Source organism: Prunus persica, chromosome G4 (assembly GCF_000346465.2).
Source record: "Prunus persica cultivar Lovell chromosome G4, Prunus_persica_NCBIv2, whole genome shotgun sequence".
NCBI lineage: Eukaryota > Viridiplantae > Streptophyta > Magnoliopsida > Rosales > Rosaceae > Prunus > Prunus persica.
The window spans coordinates 14,452,180-14,467,698 of NC_034012.1; the positions used below are offsets into that span (position 1 = coordinate 14,452,180).

The 15,519-nt window shown below is 37.9% G+C and overlaps 2 protein-coding genes across 2 annotated transcripts; one reads left to right on the forward strand and one right to left on the reverse strand.

The window, feature by feature from the left end:
• On the forward strand, window positions 6,391–7,248 carry LOC109948843 (glycine-rich protein HC1-like). The gene is made up of 2 exons (XM_020562573.1): window positions 6,391–6,545; window positions 6,780–7,248. Exons 1-2 carry the CDS (start codon window positions 6,434–6,436, stop codon window positions 6,956–6,958), a joined length of 291 nt encoding a protein of 96 aa, XP_020418162.1. The 5' UTR covers window positions 6,391–6,433; the 3' UTR covers window positions 6,959–7,248.
• On the reverse strand, window positions 13,761–15,099 carry LOC18781086 (probable long-chain-alcohol O-fatty-acyltransferase 5). The gene has a single exon (XM_007213075.2). It carries the CDS (start codon window positions 14,880–14,882, stop codon window positions 13,761–13,763), a length of 1,122 nt encoding a protein of 373 aa, XP_007213137.1. The 5' UTR covers window positions 14,883–15,099.

A 15,519-nucleotide genomic window follows, 5' to 3' on the forward strand; every position in this document is an offset into this window, starting at 1 on the left:
CACTGGCAGTAATTCTTCTCATCTCCTTGCCTTTCTCCGCAAATTGGGTGCTGAGTTTGACATAAAAGATTTAGGGCGTTTGCATTATTTTCTTGGTGTGGAGGTCCATTATCACCCTACTTTCATCCATCTTACTCAAAACAAGTACACTGTTGATCTTCTCAAACGTAGCAATCTCTTGGACTGCAAACCTGTTTCTACACCCATGACTTCCAAAGGTACTCTTTCTCGGACCCATGGTACTGTCCTTGCGGATCCTACCCCTTATCGACAGATGGTTGGCGCCTTACAATATCTCACCATGACTCGTCCTGATATCTCATACGCTGTTCAACATGTCTCTCAATTTATGGGATCACCCAGTGATGTTCATTTTGAAGCTGTCAAACGGATTTTACGTTATCTCAAAGGCACCGTTGGAGTTGGCCTTCCTGTTCGCAGGTCTTCTGACTGTTCCTTCTTAGTCGCCTATTCCGATGCAGATTGGGCTGGCTGTCCTGACACTCGTAGGTCCACAACCGGGTATTGTGTATTCTTGGGACCCAACCTCATTTCGTGGAGTGCCAAGAAGCAGCCCACCGTTTCCCGTTCTAGTGCCGAAGCCGAATATCGAGCTCTTGCTTATGCCTGTGCAGATACTTTGTGGATTCAAGGTCTCTTAACTGAACTTCGTTGTCCGCTTACTCGTCTGGTTTTACTTAACTGTGACAACCTGTCTGCCACATACTTAGCCGCTAATCCTGTCTTCCATGCTCGTACCAAACACATTGCTATTGATTATCACTTTGTCCGTGAACGGGTCGCCTCTGGCAGTCATGAAGTTCAGTTTGTTCCTTCTCAACTTCAGCTTGCAGATGTCTTCACAAAAGGGTTACCAGCTGACCGTTTTGAACATCTTGTTTCCAAACTTGTCACCTATCCGGTGTCCAGTTTGCGGGGGAATGTCAGGCCGTTATCTTAATTATGACTGCATATAATTGCTTGCAGCTGTTATGCTATTATTATTATATTGTAGTAACTAATCAAATTGAAAAAGTAAAAGAAACCCAAGTGGAAATTAGTCTTCTTTTTTGGAAACTGAATATTTCATTAGGCAGAAGCCAAGGCAAACAGCCAAAGAGAGAAACAGAGCAGAGCAAAATAAGCCAAGACACAACAGCCTACACTAAACCAAGAACCAAGAGCAACCAAAAAAACATGCCGACCCAGAATTACAGAAAAACTAGGACAGAAGACCAGACACATTGCAGATGGCAACAGGTGTCAGCGGTCAAGAAATTCATCACCAAACCAAAACCTACGGTGGGCAAGGAAGCCCATCACGAGACAGAACATGAACAAAGGAGGATGGGGCCGATCGACCCAAACTTCTGTACCCATCCCCCCAAAAGCAATCGCCGACGCAGCATCTGCAACCGCATTGGCTTCTCTTGGGATCCAAGTCCAACGAACAGCAGAAAACTTGGACTTCAAATCCTGTATCCGACATAGAGAAGGATAGAAACCCCAGTCCCCTCTGGCAATTTTTCCCTCACAATTATCAATAACCTTCTTTGAATCAGACTCCACACACACATAAGTGATGCCATTTTCCAGTGCAAAGGAAAGTCTCTCAATAATCGCCTGCGCTTCAGGAATCTCAACAGACCCAGTTGTGGTCTTTAAAACTTTTCCATACTTGAAATTGGAAAATTTGAAAGAAAGTTTGGAAATTGATGTGATATGAACGCATAGCTTCGCTGTTTCTCTAACCTCCATGGATTTCTTAAGCACCTCACAGGTTTCATGGCCATCCATGAACATCAATGTCCAAAGAGTTCCATTAAATCCATCCATTCGCTCCACCGAATCAAACAAAGAAAACACAGTAAGCAAAATACCAAAAAACCCACCAAGAAGCACTTCGAATCCAATAAAAAGCAAGAAGAGGTAGACCCAAAGATTTACATGAGAGAAAATTGGAAACATATACTAGATTCTCAAATATTCAACATGTGGGATTTTGCTCAAGACCAATTCCAGAGGCTAAATTGCAGATAAATTCATTTTGTATGTTTTTTTCCTCTTCTTCATCGCACATCGTCGGCGTCTTCCCTGGCTCTTCCCGCTCCTATGATGATCGTGACTCCATCGTCGGCGGGTTCACGACGGACCCGAAGAGGCCGGAGCAGGAGTTCCACCTGAAGGGGTCGAAATCGGAGTTGAAGATGATGGAAGCCAATGATCTTCTCTGCAACTCTGATGTTTTTTTTAAGCCTTTTTTTTTTTTTTGGATTGATTAGTGGGTGGCCCATAATGGACACGTCATCAATTAACATGTGACTAAATGGTCAACTTAACAGAAGGTTTAAATTAGTCAAATTTGAAAATCATAAGGTGTTAATTGATGAAATTGAAACTTGAGAGCCTATATTGAGAATGACACTAAACCTTCAGGGAGTTCTTTGGTGTTAATCCTAAAAAAATGTATGTGTTTGAAATTTTTCTCCCTTTTTAAAAATCTTTTAAATGTTTAACTTTTTTTTTATTATTTAAATTTCTTCATTTAGATCCACTTGACATTTTTTCATTGGCTATGGGTGCACCACATATGTGTCATGTCAGCAATTTAACCAAAAAAAATTAACGAACTCTCACCTTAGAATCAAATTGATGAGTGAGGTGTAACATAAGGACCAATAATGTCAGGAAAAAAAATATAAATGACCAAAGGTGATAATTTCGCAAACCTCATGGACCATTTGTGATAAAACCCAAAATATTTAAAATATTGTTTAATCCATGTGGCATCCATGTCAACAATCTTACGGAAAATTTGACGGAACGTGATGGCATGACCAAATTGATGCATGAGGTGTAACATAAGGGACTAATAATGTCAACAAAATATATATATATATATAAATGACCAAAGGTGATAATTTGACAAACCTTAGGAACCATTTGTGATATAAAATATTTTTAAAATAAATAAAATAGACTAAAAAATGAAATAAATAAATAAATAATACATATTGGGTTGAGGCTCCGACTAGCCCGACAGTCAACCTTCCAATGTGGCATCCCCATCACTGTGGCTTCTTTCTCTCACAGTACTTTGAATTTTGAATGCATTCACCATTGGTTATTTGGTTTGAAACTTTGAATATCTTGTCCTTCATTATCCTTGTGCTAGATTTCAATTCCAACTCATATGCATCTAATGAAGAACTAGCCATGCGTGCAAGAGGTTTTTTTTAATCACATGACAGGATTTGCTCCGAATTTTCTCGGAATCCGAAATGAACCTTGTCTTATTTCTGACATCTTATTGATGCCGGGCCCCCTTACTAAGAACTGAGACTTCCTGGGAAATTTCGGCAAAATCTCCCTTGTAAAGTTGACTTTTCCCAAAATTTCAACTTGTTAAAATCACAGTTTATATCCCAATTAGCAGCATGCATTCAAAAATAATTCAATAGTTTACAACAAAGGCCCCTGGCCATCAATAATTTCGAACAGAATCACATTTTAACAACACTCACTTAGTCCAAAGGAAAAATAAATATTCATTCAAACAAGCCTCGTTTTCAATCGAGCTTTAAAACCACCGACAAGGTTGATACCAAACTCATCCAAAAACCAAAAGAAGTGAGACTAGATCCAAACGACTAAATTAAAGTTCCAGAATTATCTTTAGTTCGCGGCTGCACCTGGGTGGGACCACTCCTAATAACACCGAAACCCTTTGTGATAAAATCTCACACCTATTGGGCTTTGTAGGTGGTTAAGTTGGGACAATATCGGTATTGCTTAGGTAGGCCACATGTCCGTCTCTCTGAAATTTAACAATATGTACTTTGTTGTTTTACGCTTCTTTATGAAACGAAATTGTTTTTCCAAAATTTTATAATTTTTAAATTAAAACGTTCATAAAAGTAAATTACAATTACACAAATCCTAAAAGTAACTCAAAAAAAGGTTAAATAGGAGAAAAAAAATTCAAACACTTTTTAGACATTTTAATAAAGCTAGGGTTCTTTAGGATTGTAAGATTCAAGCAAAAATACTAGTTATGATACTCTGTCACTAGATATGAGAAAAATTTGGTTGCAACGAGGATAACACTGTTATGCTATTTTCGAATAATAATGATATACTATATGAAAGTGTTATCATGCATGTCATGACGCTATTGACCGAGAATAACAAAATAATATTATTTAATTAAACCCTGTTGAGTTGGAGATAGGCCTCGTCAATGGGCCGGGTGGGGCTAGCCGAGCCTAAATTTAATGGGCTTGGGCCGAGCCGGGCCGGGCTTTAGATAGGAGAGAGAAAATAACTTGCAGGGCTGGGCTGGGTTTTTTTTTTAAAAATTCAAAGCCCAAGCCTACCCCATGGACCAGGCCAGGTTAAGCCCAACGGGCCGAGCCTAAATGGGCCTACTTTGTTTTGTATTTTTTTAATATGTATTTTTTTGTCAAGTCTTTATTATTATTTTCTATGTTTTGGTGTGTTTCTATGTTTCCACTTTTTTTCATAGTTCCCTATTTACATTTGTCTATATGTTTATGTCTCTATTTTTTTCTTCGTTCATAACTTCATAGTTCTCTTTTTTTCCCATAAATATAAAGATATAGTTATACAACCCCATATTAATAAAATTATATTGTATCCCATACTTCATTTTTTTTAGTTCTCACAATGATAATAGATAATGATTTTCTCCATATTTCATTTAACTTGGGTTTTATATATATATATATATTTATTTATTTATATGTATGCGAGCCCATGGGCCGGGCTTTCTTGGGCTCAAACGGGCCTAGCTTATGGGCCGAGCCAGACTTTAGACATCCAAGTCCAAACTCGGTCCACTCAACAACAGGCCAGGTTAGGCTGGGCTTTTTTTTATGGGCCTTGCGGGCCCTCATCGGCCCATGAGTTCGCGGGCCTAATGATAAACCCTAGTTGGAGATTCTCTTGGGAGCAGTCACATAGAGTAAAACCATTTTTGCGGTGATGGGGGCATTTCTTTGACCGGGTCGGTAACGTAGGGAAAGGGCGTATGCTATGTTGTGTAGTATATATCTCTTACTCCAGGCCACACGTAGTTTATCTTGACTTGTACTTAAAATAAATAATCCCCTTTCGACTTCAGTTGGGTTTGTTTCTATCTAGCTTGACTTACATGTCCTTTTTGGTCGTCAACTTCTGTGGACTTGCAAGATTGATAAAATCGACAATCGTCGTCAACGTCTGTGAACCTGCAAGAGTCAATATTGTTGGCTCAACAACAATAAGTTTTACTATTATTTAATTATAATAATTAAATAAACACCATAATAGTATGTAAAAGTAGATAAACAAAACGGGATTGGATAATTAGTAAATAAAACACTAATGGTGTGTTTACTAATCAGAAATTGGAATTCTCATCAGGAATTGAATTCTACTTATAGAGAATTCCTGCGTTTACTTCACATCAAGAAATTGAAAATTAAGTCGGCCCCACACAAAATTAGAAATTGATTCCTGATTTTAGAGGAATTCAGTTCTTGAATGGGAGGTGGTATTCTAATTCTTGGAGAACTAACCCATTAGGAATTCATCTTTTGTACCCATTATATCCTCACACAATTTTCAAATTTTCAAATTTGTCATCTACTTTAATCCAACAACAAGGAAATTTTAGTAATTAGTACCACTCCTACTCTAATTCCATATGGTTTAGTAAACAACTTGAATAAGACTCCGGATACTAACTCTCCTCAATCCATATGGTTTAGTAAACAACTTCAATAGGAATCTGGAATCTAATTCTCCTCAATCCAACTCCTCAATTCAATTCCTCCTAATCCAATTACATATTAGTAAACATGCCATAATTGTAGAGACTTATAGAATTGCAAGGTCCTTGAAACATAATTTTACCCTTACTTAGTGCTTGACATTGTCTTTCTTTTCAAACTTCTTTTTTGAACCCAGATATTTTGCATGTTGCCTTAATTTGATCCATAATTAATAAATTGGAAATAGACAGACGCATGAAACCATGGCCATTTTCCTTCTAAATATATAAACAAAATAATTCATATAAGTTTTGAACCTTTATTTAATTATTTATAATGTTTAATCTTCCGTTTGTTAAAAGGTTTTGGAAGTACTTCAAAGTATTTTCCTTTTGTTTATTTTTTCTTACTATTTCATCACTAATAATTTTTTTTTTATACAAGCGATATTGAAAGAGAAGGATAGTATATTTCATCCGAACACGATAGTAATAAAAATCTTCTAATCCAACGTAAATCACAAGACAACCACTTGTTTTTCACATAGTGTGATCAATTGATATGGCATCCTCGAAGACTTTTCTTCTTCTTCTTTTAAAGGGTCTATAAATAGGGAGAGGCAAGACACATTGTCTGCACCTTGTGTTGTTGAGAAAAATATGGCATCCTCGAAGACTTTTCTTCTTCTTGGCCTTGTGTGTGTTGTTCTCATTCTCATCGTCTCCGAGGCCTCAGCTCGTGAGCTAGCTGAAACTACTACTCAAATTAATCGTGAGTTTTTCTCTTTCTTAACTTAAACATATATATTTGTCTCTTTTTTCTACCGGTTTATGAATTTAATTAGGCGCATTCCAATCTGCACAAGGGACCATGCCAATAATTAACATGCTATGAACTTGGAACATCATTTTTTAGGCCAAACTACGAATCTGGAATACATTATATATAATTAGGAACATGTGGATGTTTAGTAATTTTGAATATTGTATGTTTTGCTCCTTACAGAACGGAAACTGATCAATGGTGCCTACGAGAGAAGTGGACATGGAGGGCGCGTTGCCTATGGACGTGGTGTCTACAACCGTGGAGGGCAAGGTACCTATGGACGTGGTGTCTACAACCGTGGAGGAAAAGGTGGTCACAGACGTGAGCGAGACCCCTACAGTCGAGGAGGGAAAGGATAAGGTCGAGACCATGACCACTATGAAAGACCAGGACCTGGAACTGCTGAGACTGAAACAAAGAATCAGATAACGTGTGGTCCTTAGAGTACTACTATCTTTGTATGTCAATAAAAGGTCATTTGGTTGAGTTGTCTAATGAACTCTCAATCATAAGCCTGCCTTTAATTAAGGTTTATCTATATATGTACTCTACATAATGATCATAGTGTCAAAATGTCTAACAATTCAACTTTAAGTTGTTTGTCTGCTGATTTCCTTTTGAAATCTATCCTCACAATTTCCTTTTCTAATTTGTGTCATCAATAAAAACCTTAGAGAGGGCAAAAGGGAAAATGCCATGGTTCTAATAAAGGGGATCTTGAGATCCACTTCATTAGAATCGGTGTCTATGACTTGGCTAGAATCCGTTTCATACATCGCTAACTGGTGTATGTGTGATTAGAATCAATTTCAAACATCGTGAGTATATGACCTTTTTTTTTAATTAAGGATAAACTTCAACAGTATAATCAAAGATATGAAGATGACATCTAAAGTATCAATTCCAAAAGGGAAACTAACTAACTTGTTAAAACGAGGCAAAAAAATCACTTCTAGTCCCTATAGTTTGCCATTTTTACGATTTTGGTCTCTATGGTTTCAATTTTGTCTCTGTGGTTTTAATTTGAAGCAATTCAAGGACAATCTCTCATATTTGTCACCACAAAACTTCTCAAGACACCCCACCTCTCTTTGTCTCTCTTCTCCCAAGCCCAAGCCCAACACCCGCGCAGTCACCTACTCCTCCAAGACCTCCCCCCTCCCTCGCCCCTGTTTTGAACCCACCCCTTCTTTCCTAGCACAACACATCAAACCAAACCCTTCGTCCACTCCTAAAAACACGGATTCCATCAACGATGGATCTGGATCTAGCCATTTGGTAACCTTTGAAATGTATTTGTAATATCCCAAACCATAATTTTGTTCAATAGGAGTACCAATGGGCTCATATCCTTTAATAAATCAAGAACATATTTTCTCTGTGACAAGAAAATTCCCTGTGCAAAACAAGTCACTTTAATGCCCAAAAAGTATTTTAATCCACCAAGATCCTTCATATCAAACTCAGAAGCTAATAATAGCCCTTCAGTTTGTCAATTTCATCAAGATCATCACAAGTCACAATCATATCATCCACATAAATAATAAGATTTGTTAACTTACTACTCTGTCTTTTAAGAAATAAAGTATGATCAGCATTACTCTGCTCATTACCATATTTTTTTCATAGCAAGAAGAAATCTACCAAACCCATCTCTCGGAGACTGCTTCAATACAATGCCTTTTTCAATTTACTCACAACATTTGCATTACTAGGAGCACTCTAAACTGATAGCAAGGACATGAAGACTTCCTCCTATAAATCTCCATGTAAGAAGGCATTTTTCACATCATACTGCTACAATGGCTAGTCAAAATTTGCAGCTAATGATAATAAGATCCGAATAGTATTGATCTTAGCCACTCGTGCAAATGTCTCTTGATAATCAATACCATAAGTGTAAGTAAAACCTTTGGCCACAAGTCTATCATTATACATGTCAATAGAACCATCAGGTTTATGTTTAATAGTATAAAATTATTAACAACCAACCGGTTGCTTCCCTTGTGGCAACGGCACTAACTCCCGTGTTTGATTTTTCTCAAGAGCTTGCATCTTTTCTGTCATAGCACTAGTCCATTTTAAATAAGATAATCCATCTTGCACCTTAGTAGGAATAACCACCATAGACATTTGATTTACAAATGCCTCACAAGCTTTAGATAATCTATGAATAGACATATAATTAGCAATAGGACACTTCACCTTCTCTGCAGGTTATGGTGAATATCTATCTGGCAGTTTCACATGATTGCTCCTTGATGGAAACTAATACACGCTATTATCAAAAGATTCACAATCATTGTTAGTATTAAATTATTAATCAAAGGTTCTATACTTACCTCAGAATCATCAGCCTAACGAGAATTGAGACTGGGTACCAAAGAAGTAGTAGAGAGAGGGCGATGATGAATGGTTCAGTTGCCGGAAGGGTGACATTGATTGGTTCAGCTGCAGGAAAAGCGGTACTAATCGGTGTTGTATAAGCGGGCTCTGTGCTAGCTACCACATCACGCATTGCTAGCCAATTAACCTCAATGTTATCCTGAAATATCTCCATCCACTTCAACTCTTCAACATTACTCTCCCCCAAAAGAGGAGAAGGGGATACTGGGTGTAAAAAATACATCTCATGCTTAGAAAATGTAACATCCATAGTAACATAAAAACGCCTAGTATGAGTATAAAAGCACCAAGATTCTGATGAGGGTGATAACCAATAAAAACACACTTCACAACACAAGGATCCAATTTTGTGCTTTGGTGTTTTTGCAAGTGCACAAAAGCAACACACCGAAAAACATGAGGTAGAAGAGTGAGATGAGAGGGGATAGAAACATAAACCTCCAATTTAGCCAAGCGCATCTTAAACTGGAGGACACTAGTAGGAACACGATTAAGAAAGTATACTGCATAAGTGATCACTTCTTCCTAGAACCATGGTGGCATGTGAGCACCATAAGACTGGCACGAATAATTTCAAGAAGTTGTCTATTCTTCCTTTCAACCACATCATTATGTTGATGTGTGCAGGGACAAGTAGTCTCATGAAGAATTCCATTTTTCTGAAAATAACTTTGTAGGACTTTCTTTGCATATTCACCACCAATATTGTAACGAAGCACCTTTAAAGTAGCAGAAAACTAAGTTTTAATCATCTTGTGAAAAATCTGAAAGCACTCAGAAATATCACTCTTATTTTTCATCAAGTGCAACCACGTCATGTGGGTTCAATCATCTACAAAAATAACAAACCAATGGAAGCTATAAGTAGTAGTAACTGGAGCAGGACCCTAAACAAAGGCACAAATCTTTTATTAGAACTAACAGGATAAGTTGCACGATGACTTTTGGCCAAAATGCAGGTGTCACACTTAAAATCCGAAAGTTTACAACCCGAAAATAAAGAAGGAAACAAGTGCTCTAAATAGCCAAATGAAGCATGACCCAAACGAAGATGCCATAACCACATTTGATCCTCAAATGCACGGTTCGAACCCCTTGACAGATAGAGATTTGCCCGCACACACATCATCCACATAATATAAGCCCCCTCTCTTAGTACCACGCCCAATAATCTCCCCACTTCTGAAATCCTGAAGAACACAGAAAGTAGGATAGATCAATACTAAACAATTTAATTATTTTATTATCTGCGAAATAAATAACAAATTATGAGAGAGCGCAGTAACCAATAAAGAATGTTCCAATGTCAGAGAATGAGTGAAATCAACACTTTCAGCACTAGTAACTGGAGAATGCACACCATTAGCATTAGCAATAGTAGAACAAGTAGGAGAATGATGATGGTGAAGAAGAGATGCATCAAACATCATATGATAAGTAGCTCCTGAATCAAGAATCCAACCATGATCATTTTTAGAATCAGTAGCAAGGAGAACCATAAAGGTGAATTAGGGTAAGATAGAGCACGACAAGGGTTGAATAAAATGCAGCAAATTGCGGCAAGGGTATAAAAAAATAGGGTTGCAGGGTACAACAGCAGGATATGGCAGCAGCAAGGCAACAGCAGCAGCACGGTATAGCGGCGGCAAAGAGAAGGCAACAGGGAACGGCAACATGGTAATGGCAAAGGGTAAGTCATATAGAGCAAGGATTGCAGCGGGAGCAGGATCCTAGGATCACTCCTGTGATACCAACTTAAATAGAATGAGGGTTCTGCATAATTCAGTGTATTCTATTATTCTCACAATAATGAGGTATTTTTAGTGATACAAATAGAAGCCTATCTAGGAAAGGAAAAAGAAAATAAATACAATCCCGATCAATCCGATATTCCTATAATTACAAATATACAAAATCAATTACAATAAAGAATAATTGAATTGATTCATGCCAACATGATTGACCAGCACATAGTTTGATGGAGGAAGGGAGGCGGGGAACTTATTTAAGATGATAAGGAAGTTTGTGGGCACTATCTGGTTCGTTTTGGTCCTTTGGATCTCAATTTTTTTTACCCATATATGTAATGTGTAGAAGTTCTCTTCGTTTTCTATTATTGCAGATTTGTTGATAGTTCATCACTCTAGTCAAGTACTGGACCCTTTTAGCTTCAGTGGTGATCTGATGAGGTGATTTTTCGTGTGCTAGGCTTTGATTTGGCTTCTTTAGATGTGGCGATATTGCTTGTTTGGATGCGGACAACATGGGTTAAACAGACCAAATTGGGCAATAGAGGGCATTGAGGTGGTGGAGATTCAAAGGGTCAAACCGTATATGTTTATTGAATATTTGTAAATTGTAATGAAGATTAAATCAAAGCCAATATGTTTATTGAAATGTTTACTGTACAGGAAATTGCAGTGAAAGTCAATATTTTTATTGAATTGTTTTTGGAATTCTAATGAAATTGCAATCAAGCCCGGACATCAATATCTTTATGGTGCATATCTTGTTAATTAATCATTGGAATACGAAAAGTAAGAAACATACCAATAGAAAATGTATGAATACTTAATAAAATATATGAAAGGTAAGAAATATACCAACCAATCAAATACTTAATAAAATATCTGTATAAATTGAAGTTGATTGGCTATATGATGGGCCCATTGTACTTTAGATACTTTTGAAAGTCAATGAAATGCTTGTCACGAGTGTTATTAGAATGGTGACAATGAGCACTGCGACTAAAACTTTTACTCATAAAAAAATGTGATGAAAGATAAATAATAAAAATAGAATTCACATAGCAATATTAATTAATTTTTTAAAAATAAGGTTATTGAAATTATTAGGATTTATACGGCAGGTGAAAATTGGAAAAGAAAAAAGTTCATATCCTTACTTTTCTTTAAAAAAAAATATATGAGAAAAATTGAAAGTTATGTACAATTTCAGGGGACAAATTATCAGTTTAGCCTCAAAACAAACAATTTTAAAGTATGAGTACAAACATTTAAAGCAACAAGAGCGCTTAAATTTAGTGCAGACCATCCCATTTTTACTTTTCCTTCATAAATTCTACCAATTCCTTGCACTCTTCAATAGCTCTTGCGTCCACGCCGTTCCTCACTAACGGTGGAAAGAACAGCCAAGTCGCGGTAACCACCACAAACCCGATGGTCAACAGCGTTGACACAATCCAATGCAGCTGCCACCTTCCACCACTTAACGCTCTCTTCACACCAAACTCCACCACCAAACACATCCCATGAAGAACAAAATACCATGTCACTTCCCATGTGGGAGGCACACGTGTCATGTAAAAAAATATGAGCTCGTGCATCAAACCGGATACTTAAAAAGCAACAAAAACAGCTGGCAGCGGGCCCCACTTGGGCCCCTAGAAGGTCTCCATGGCCAACCGCACAGACTTATGTACCGTGTGGCGAAGTGTATTTGTTACCATGAGGTTCCACCTCCGACCCCAGAAATCTTGTAGCGAAGTAGGAAGGTAAGGCTCATTGGACGGTTATCATCAGCCCTCGCGGATGTAGGATTTATTTGTAGTGAAATTCATATGCATCACGTGTGCATGAGGCTCCAAAATTGATGGATGCAAACCCTATATTTCTAAAACTATCTTTCTCGCAATGGAGAGCTCTACATACGAGGTTTTGTATTAAGAATTTTAAATTTTTATATGATGTAATTTTTAATCTATATAATTTTTTTTATTGTTAACTAATTTTGTGTTAATTAATAGTTATGTCACAAATAAGAGGAAAAAAATAAAATTGAGCAATGGATCCTTTTGGCATAAAAATGAGCACCTACATATGAAGTGTGTGTATCAATCAACTATCTTTTGCACCAATAATATGCAAGGGCAGATTAGGCCTCATCATTTGGCCCGCGGGCTCATGGGTCAATGGGGGCCTACCCGGCCATCGAAAAAAGCTCGGCCCAGCCCGTTATGGGCTTTGAGATGGCCCGGCCCGCTTTGGACTGGGCTAGGCTTAGGCTTGGGTGTCTGAAGCCCGGTCCGGCTTATAGGCCCGACCCGATTAAGCCCAAGAAAGCCCGGCCCGTTAGGCCTGCATACATATATAATTATGTATAAATAAGAGTTTAGGTTTAGGATTATATCACTTAAATCACATATATAATTTGTTTCATTTCATTTACTTTTCTTTACGCATTCCTAATTTATAATTGGATGATTAGCACATTAATTTGTGTCAATTATTAATTCAACAATTATATATATATATAAATAAGATGAACAACATATCACATCACCAAATATAATCATATCACGAAACATAATCGTACCACTACATATAATCATGCTTTTCTTGAACACATCACCAAATATTTGCATATTTATTCATACCATCCTTTAAAAAAATATTTTTTTGATACTTATTATTTTTTAAAATGTATTACGATCTAATTATGTAATAACCTCAAAAAGAATACTTGATTATATTATTTTTGTGGAAAATATTATAAGTTGTGTGACTTTATTGGGTGTTTTATGAATTTGGTTTGATGTGAAAATATTAGAATTAAGTGAGTTTAATCTCAGATTTAAACTAAAATGCCCTTAGGATTAAGTTTATGATTTTTTTTTTAATGAAGTAGGGCCCGTTTAGGCCCGGCCCATTGAGCTTAGCCCAGCCCGGCTCATGAGGCGGGCTTGGGCTTTCAATTTTTAAAAAAACCCAGCCCGGCCCAGCCCATTGACGAGCCTTAGGGCAGATAAGCCTTGACAAAATCTATCATAATCCCATACTCATTTATAGCCTTCAAATCCACACCATTTCTCCGCAATTGAGGAAAGAACAGCCAATTGCCCGTCACAGCCAAAAACACTATTGTCAACGGCATCGAAACCACTGGGTGCAATCGCCACCTGTCAGTCGCCGCCTTCTTCACCTCTATCTCAACCGCCATGCAAACGCCGTGTAGGACAAAGAACCACATCACTTCCCACGTGGGAGACACACATGTAAGATAATAGTATATCGCCTCGTGCATTAAACCTGAGACTGCAAAAGTGGACATCACAGCCAAGAACAGGGACCACCGAGGCCCAAGTATACGCATAGATATACAGCGTACAGGGTCGTAGACGACGGGGCGTAGGATGTTGGTGACCATGAGGTTCCACCTGCGGCCCCAAAAGTCTTGAAGCGAAGTGGAAAGGTAGGGCTCGGTGAACTGTGGCTCGAGCTCAAATCCAAGTATGGCTCGAGCTGGGATGGCGCTCAAGGCCAGCACAAGTTCTATGCCAAGGTACATGTGGCAGCAATACATAGCCAAGATTATGTATGGGTGTAAATGTGGTATATATTCATATGTCCTAATGACCAAAGCCAAAAGCAAGGCTTTTATGGCCAGCAAAATTGACTTATTGGGCACATTTGTGAGGGTTTGATCAATTGGGTTCACAGATTTCTTGGGTTTTGGGGTGGATTGGTGAGATGGGTTTTTGTTATTTTGATGGGATAGAGGGTTTTGATCTGTGTTTTTGGGAGATTTTTGAGGTGGGTTTTGTTTGATTTTAATGGGAAGGCAAGCTATGGAGATGAATTGAACAAGTGTTGGTGGGGTTGGGGATAAAGGGCCAAGGTTAAAGGAGAAGAGGAGGAGCTTGAAGATGCCAAGCCAAACCAGAAAGAAAGTTGTGGGCCCACAGAGATGGAATGAGTGGAGATTCAAGGGGAAGATGATGAAGATGTAGAAGATGGGGAGGAGAGAGATAAGCCTGATGATGTCCTTTGGGATTTTGGCTGCTATGTAGTAACAATAACATAAAGAGGTGTTGGTTAGGATCCATACCTTGATGAAGTTGTTGATTTCACCATCCATTTCTTGATTCCTTCTTCTTTTTTGGTAGTCTCTCTCCCTTAGATTCTCTCAAAATACACCTAACTTTGGGCAATGTTTTGCCTTCGTTTAAATGTTAAACCTTGTTTTTGTTTTTGTTTTTGTTTTTTTTAAATCGGAAAATGTTGAACCTTGTTTGACAGGACCCGATCCAAATTCCGCTTTGGAATCCGAACCAGGCCCTGTGCGTGTTCGACACCTGGCGAATGTCGGGCACAAATGACCTATTTGCCCATCTACACAAAACATGATAAAATAACAAGATTGACTTCTACCGAAAAATCGGCAGAGTTTCCCTTGTAACTGGCTCAATACCAAAATATTTTCACCTGCCAAACAAGTACATATATATACAACCAACTGCCAGCATACGTATATATACATTCCAACAGTTCAAGTGTCAATCTAGGGCAAAACATCAGAGCGACTACTAAGAATTTACAAAGGAGTGAATCCTTTTACAAAATAAAATCTTACATCAAAGAAAGGCGCAGAAGATGGGAAGTAGCCCGGTGGTGGATTCTTGTGCACGTCTACTGCCTGGGGGAGCAAAACAACAAAAAGGGTGAGTGGACCCAAAAATAAAGTTTAGAAAATAACATATGAACATACTAACCCC

Excerpts from the sequence above, each read along its gene's own strand:
- LOC109948843 (XM_020562573.1), top strand. The coding sequence starts at position 6,434 with ATGGCATCCTCGAAGACTTTTCTTCTTCTTGGCCTTGTGTGTGTTGTT. Across the intron at positions 6,546-6,779 it reads AACTACTACTCAAATTAATC|AACGGAAACTGATCAATGGT; the intron begins GTGAGTTTTTCT and ends TGCTCCTTACAG.
- LOC18781086 (XM_007213075.2), bottom strand. The coding sequence starts at position 14,882 with ATGGATGGTGAAATCAACAACTTCATCAAGGTATGGATCCTAACCAAC.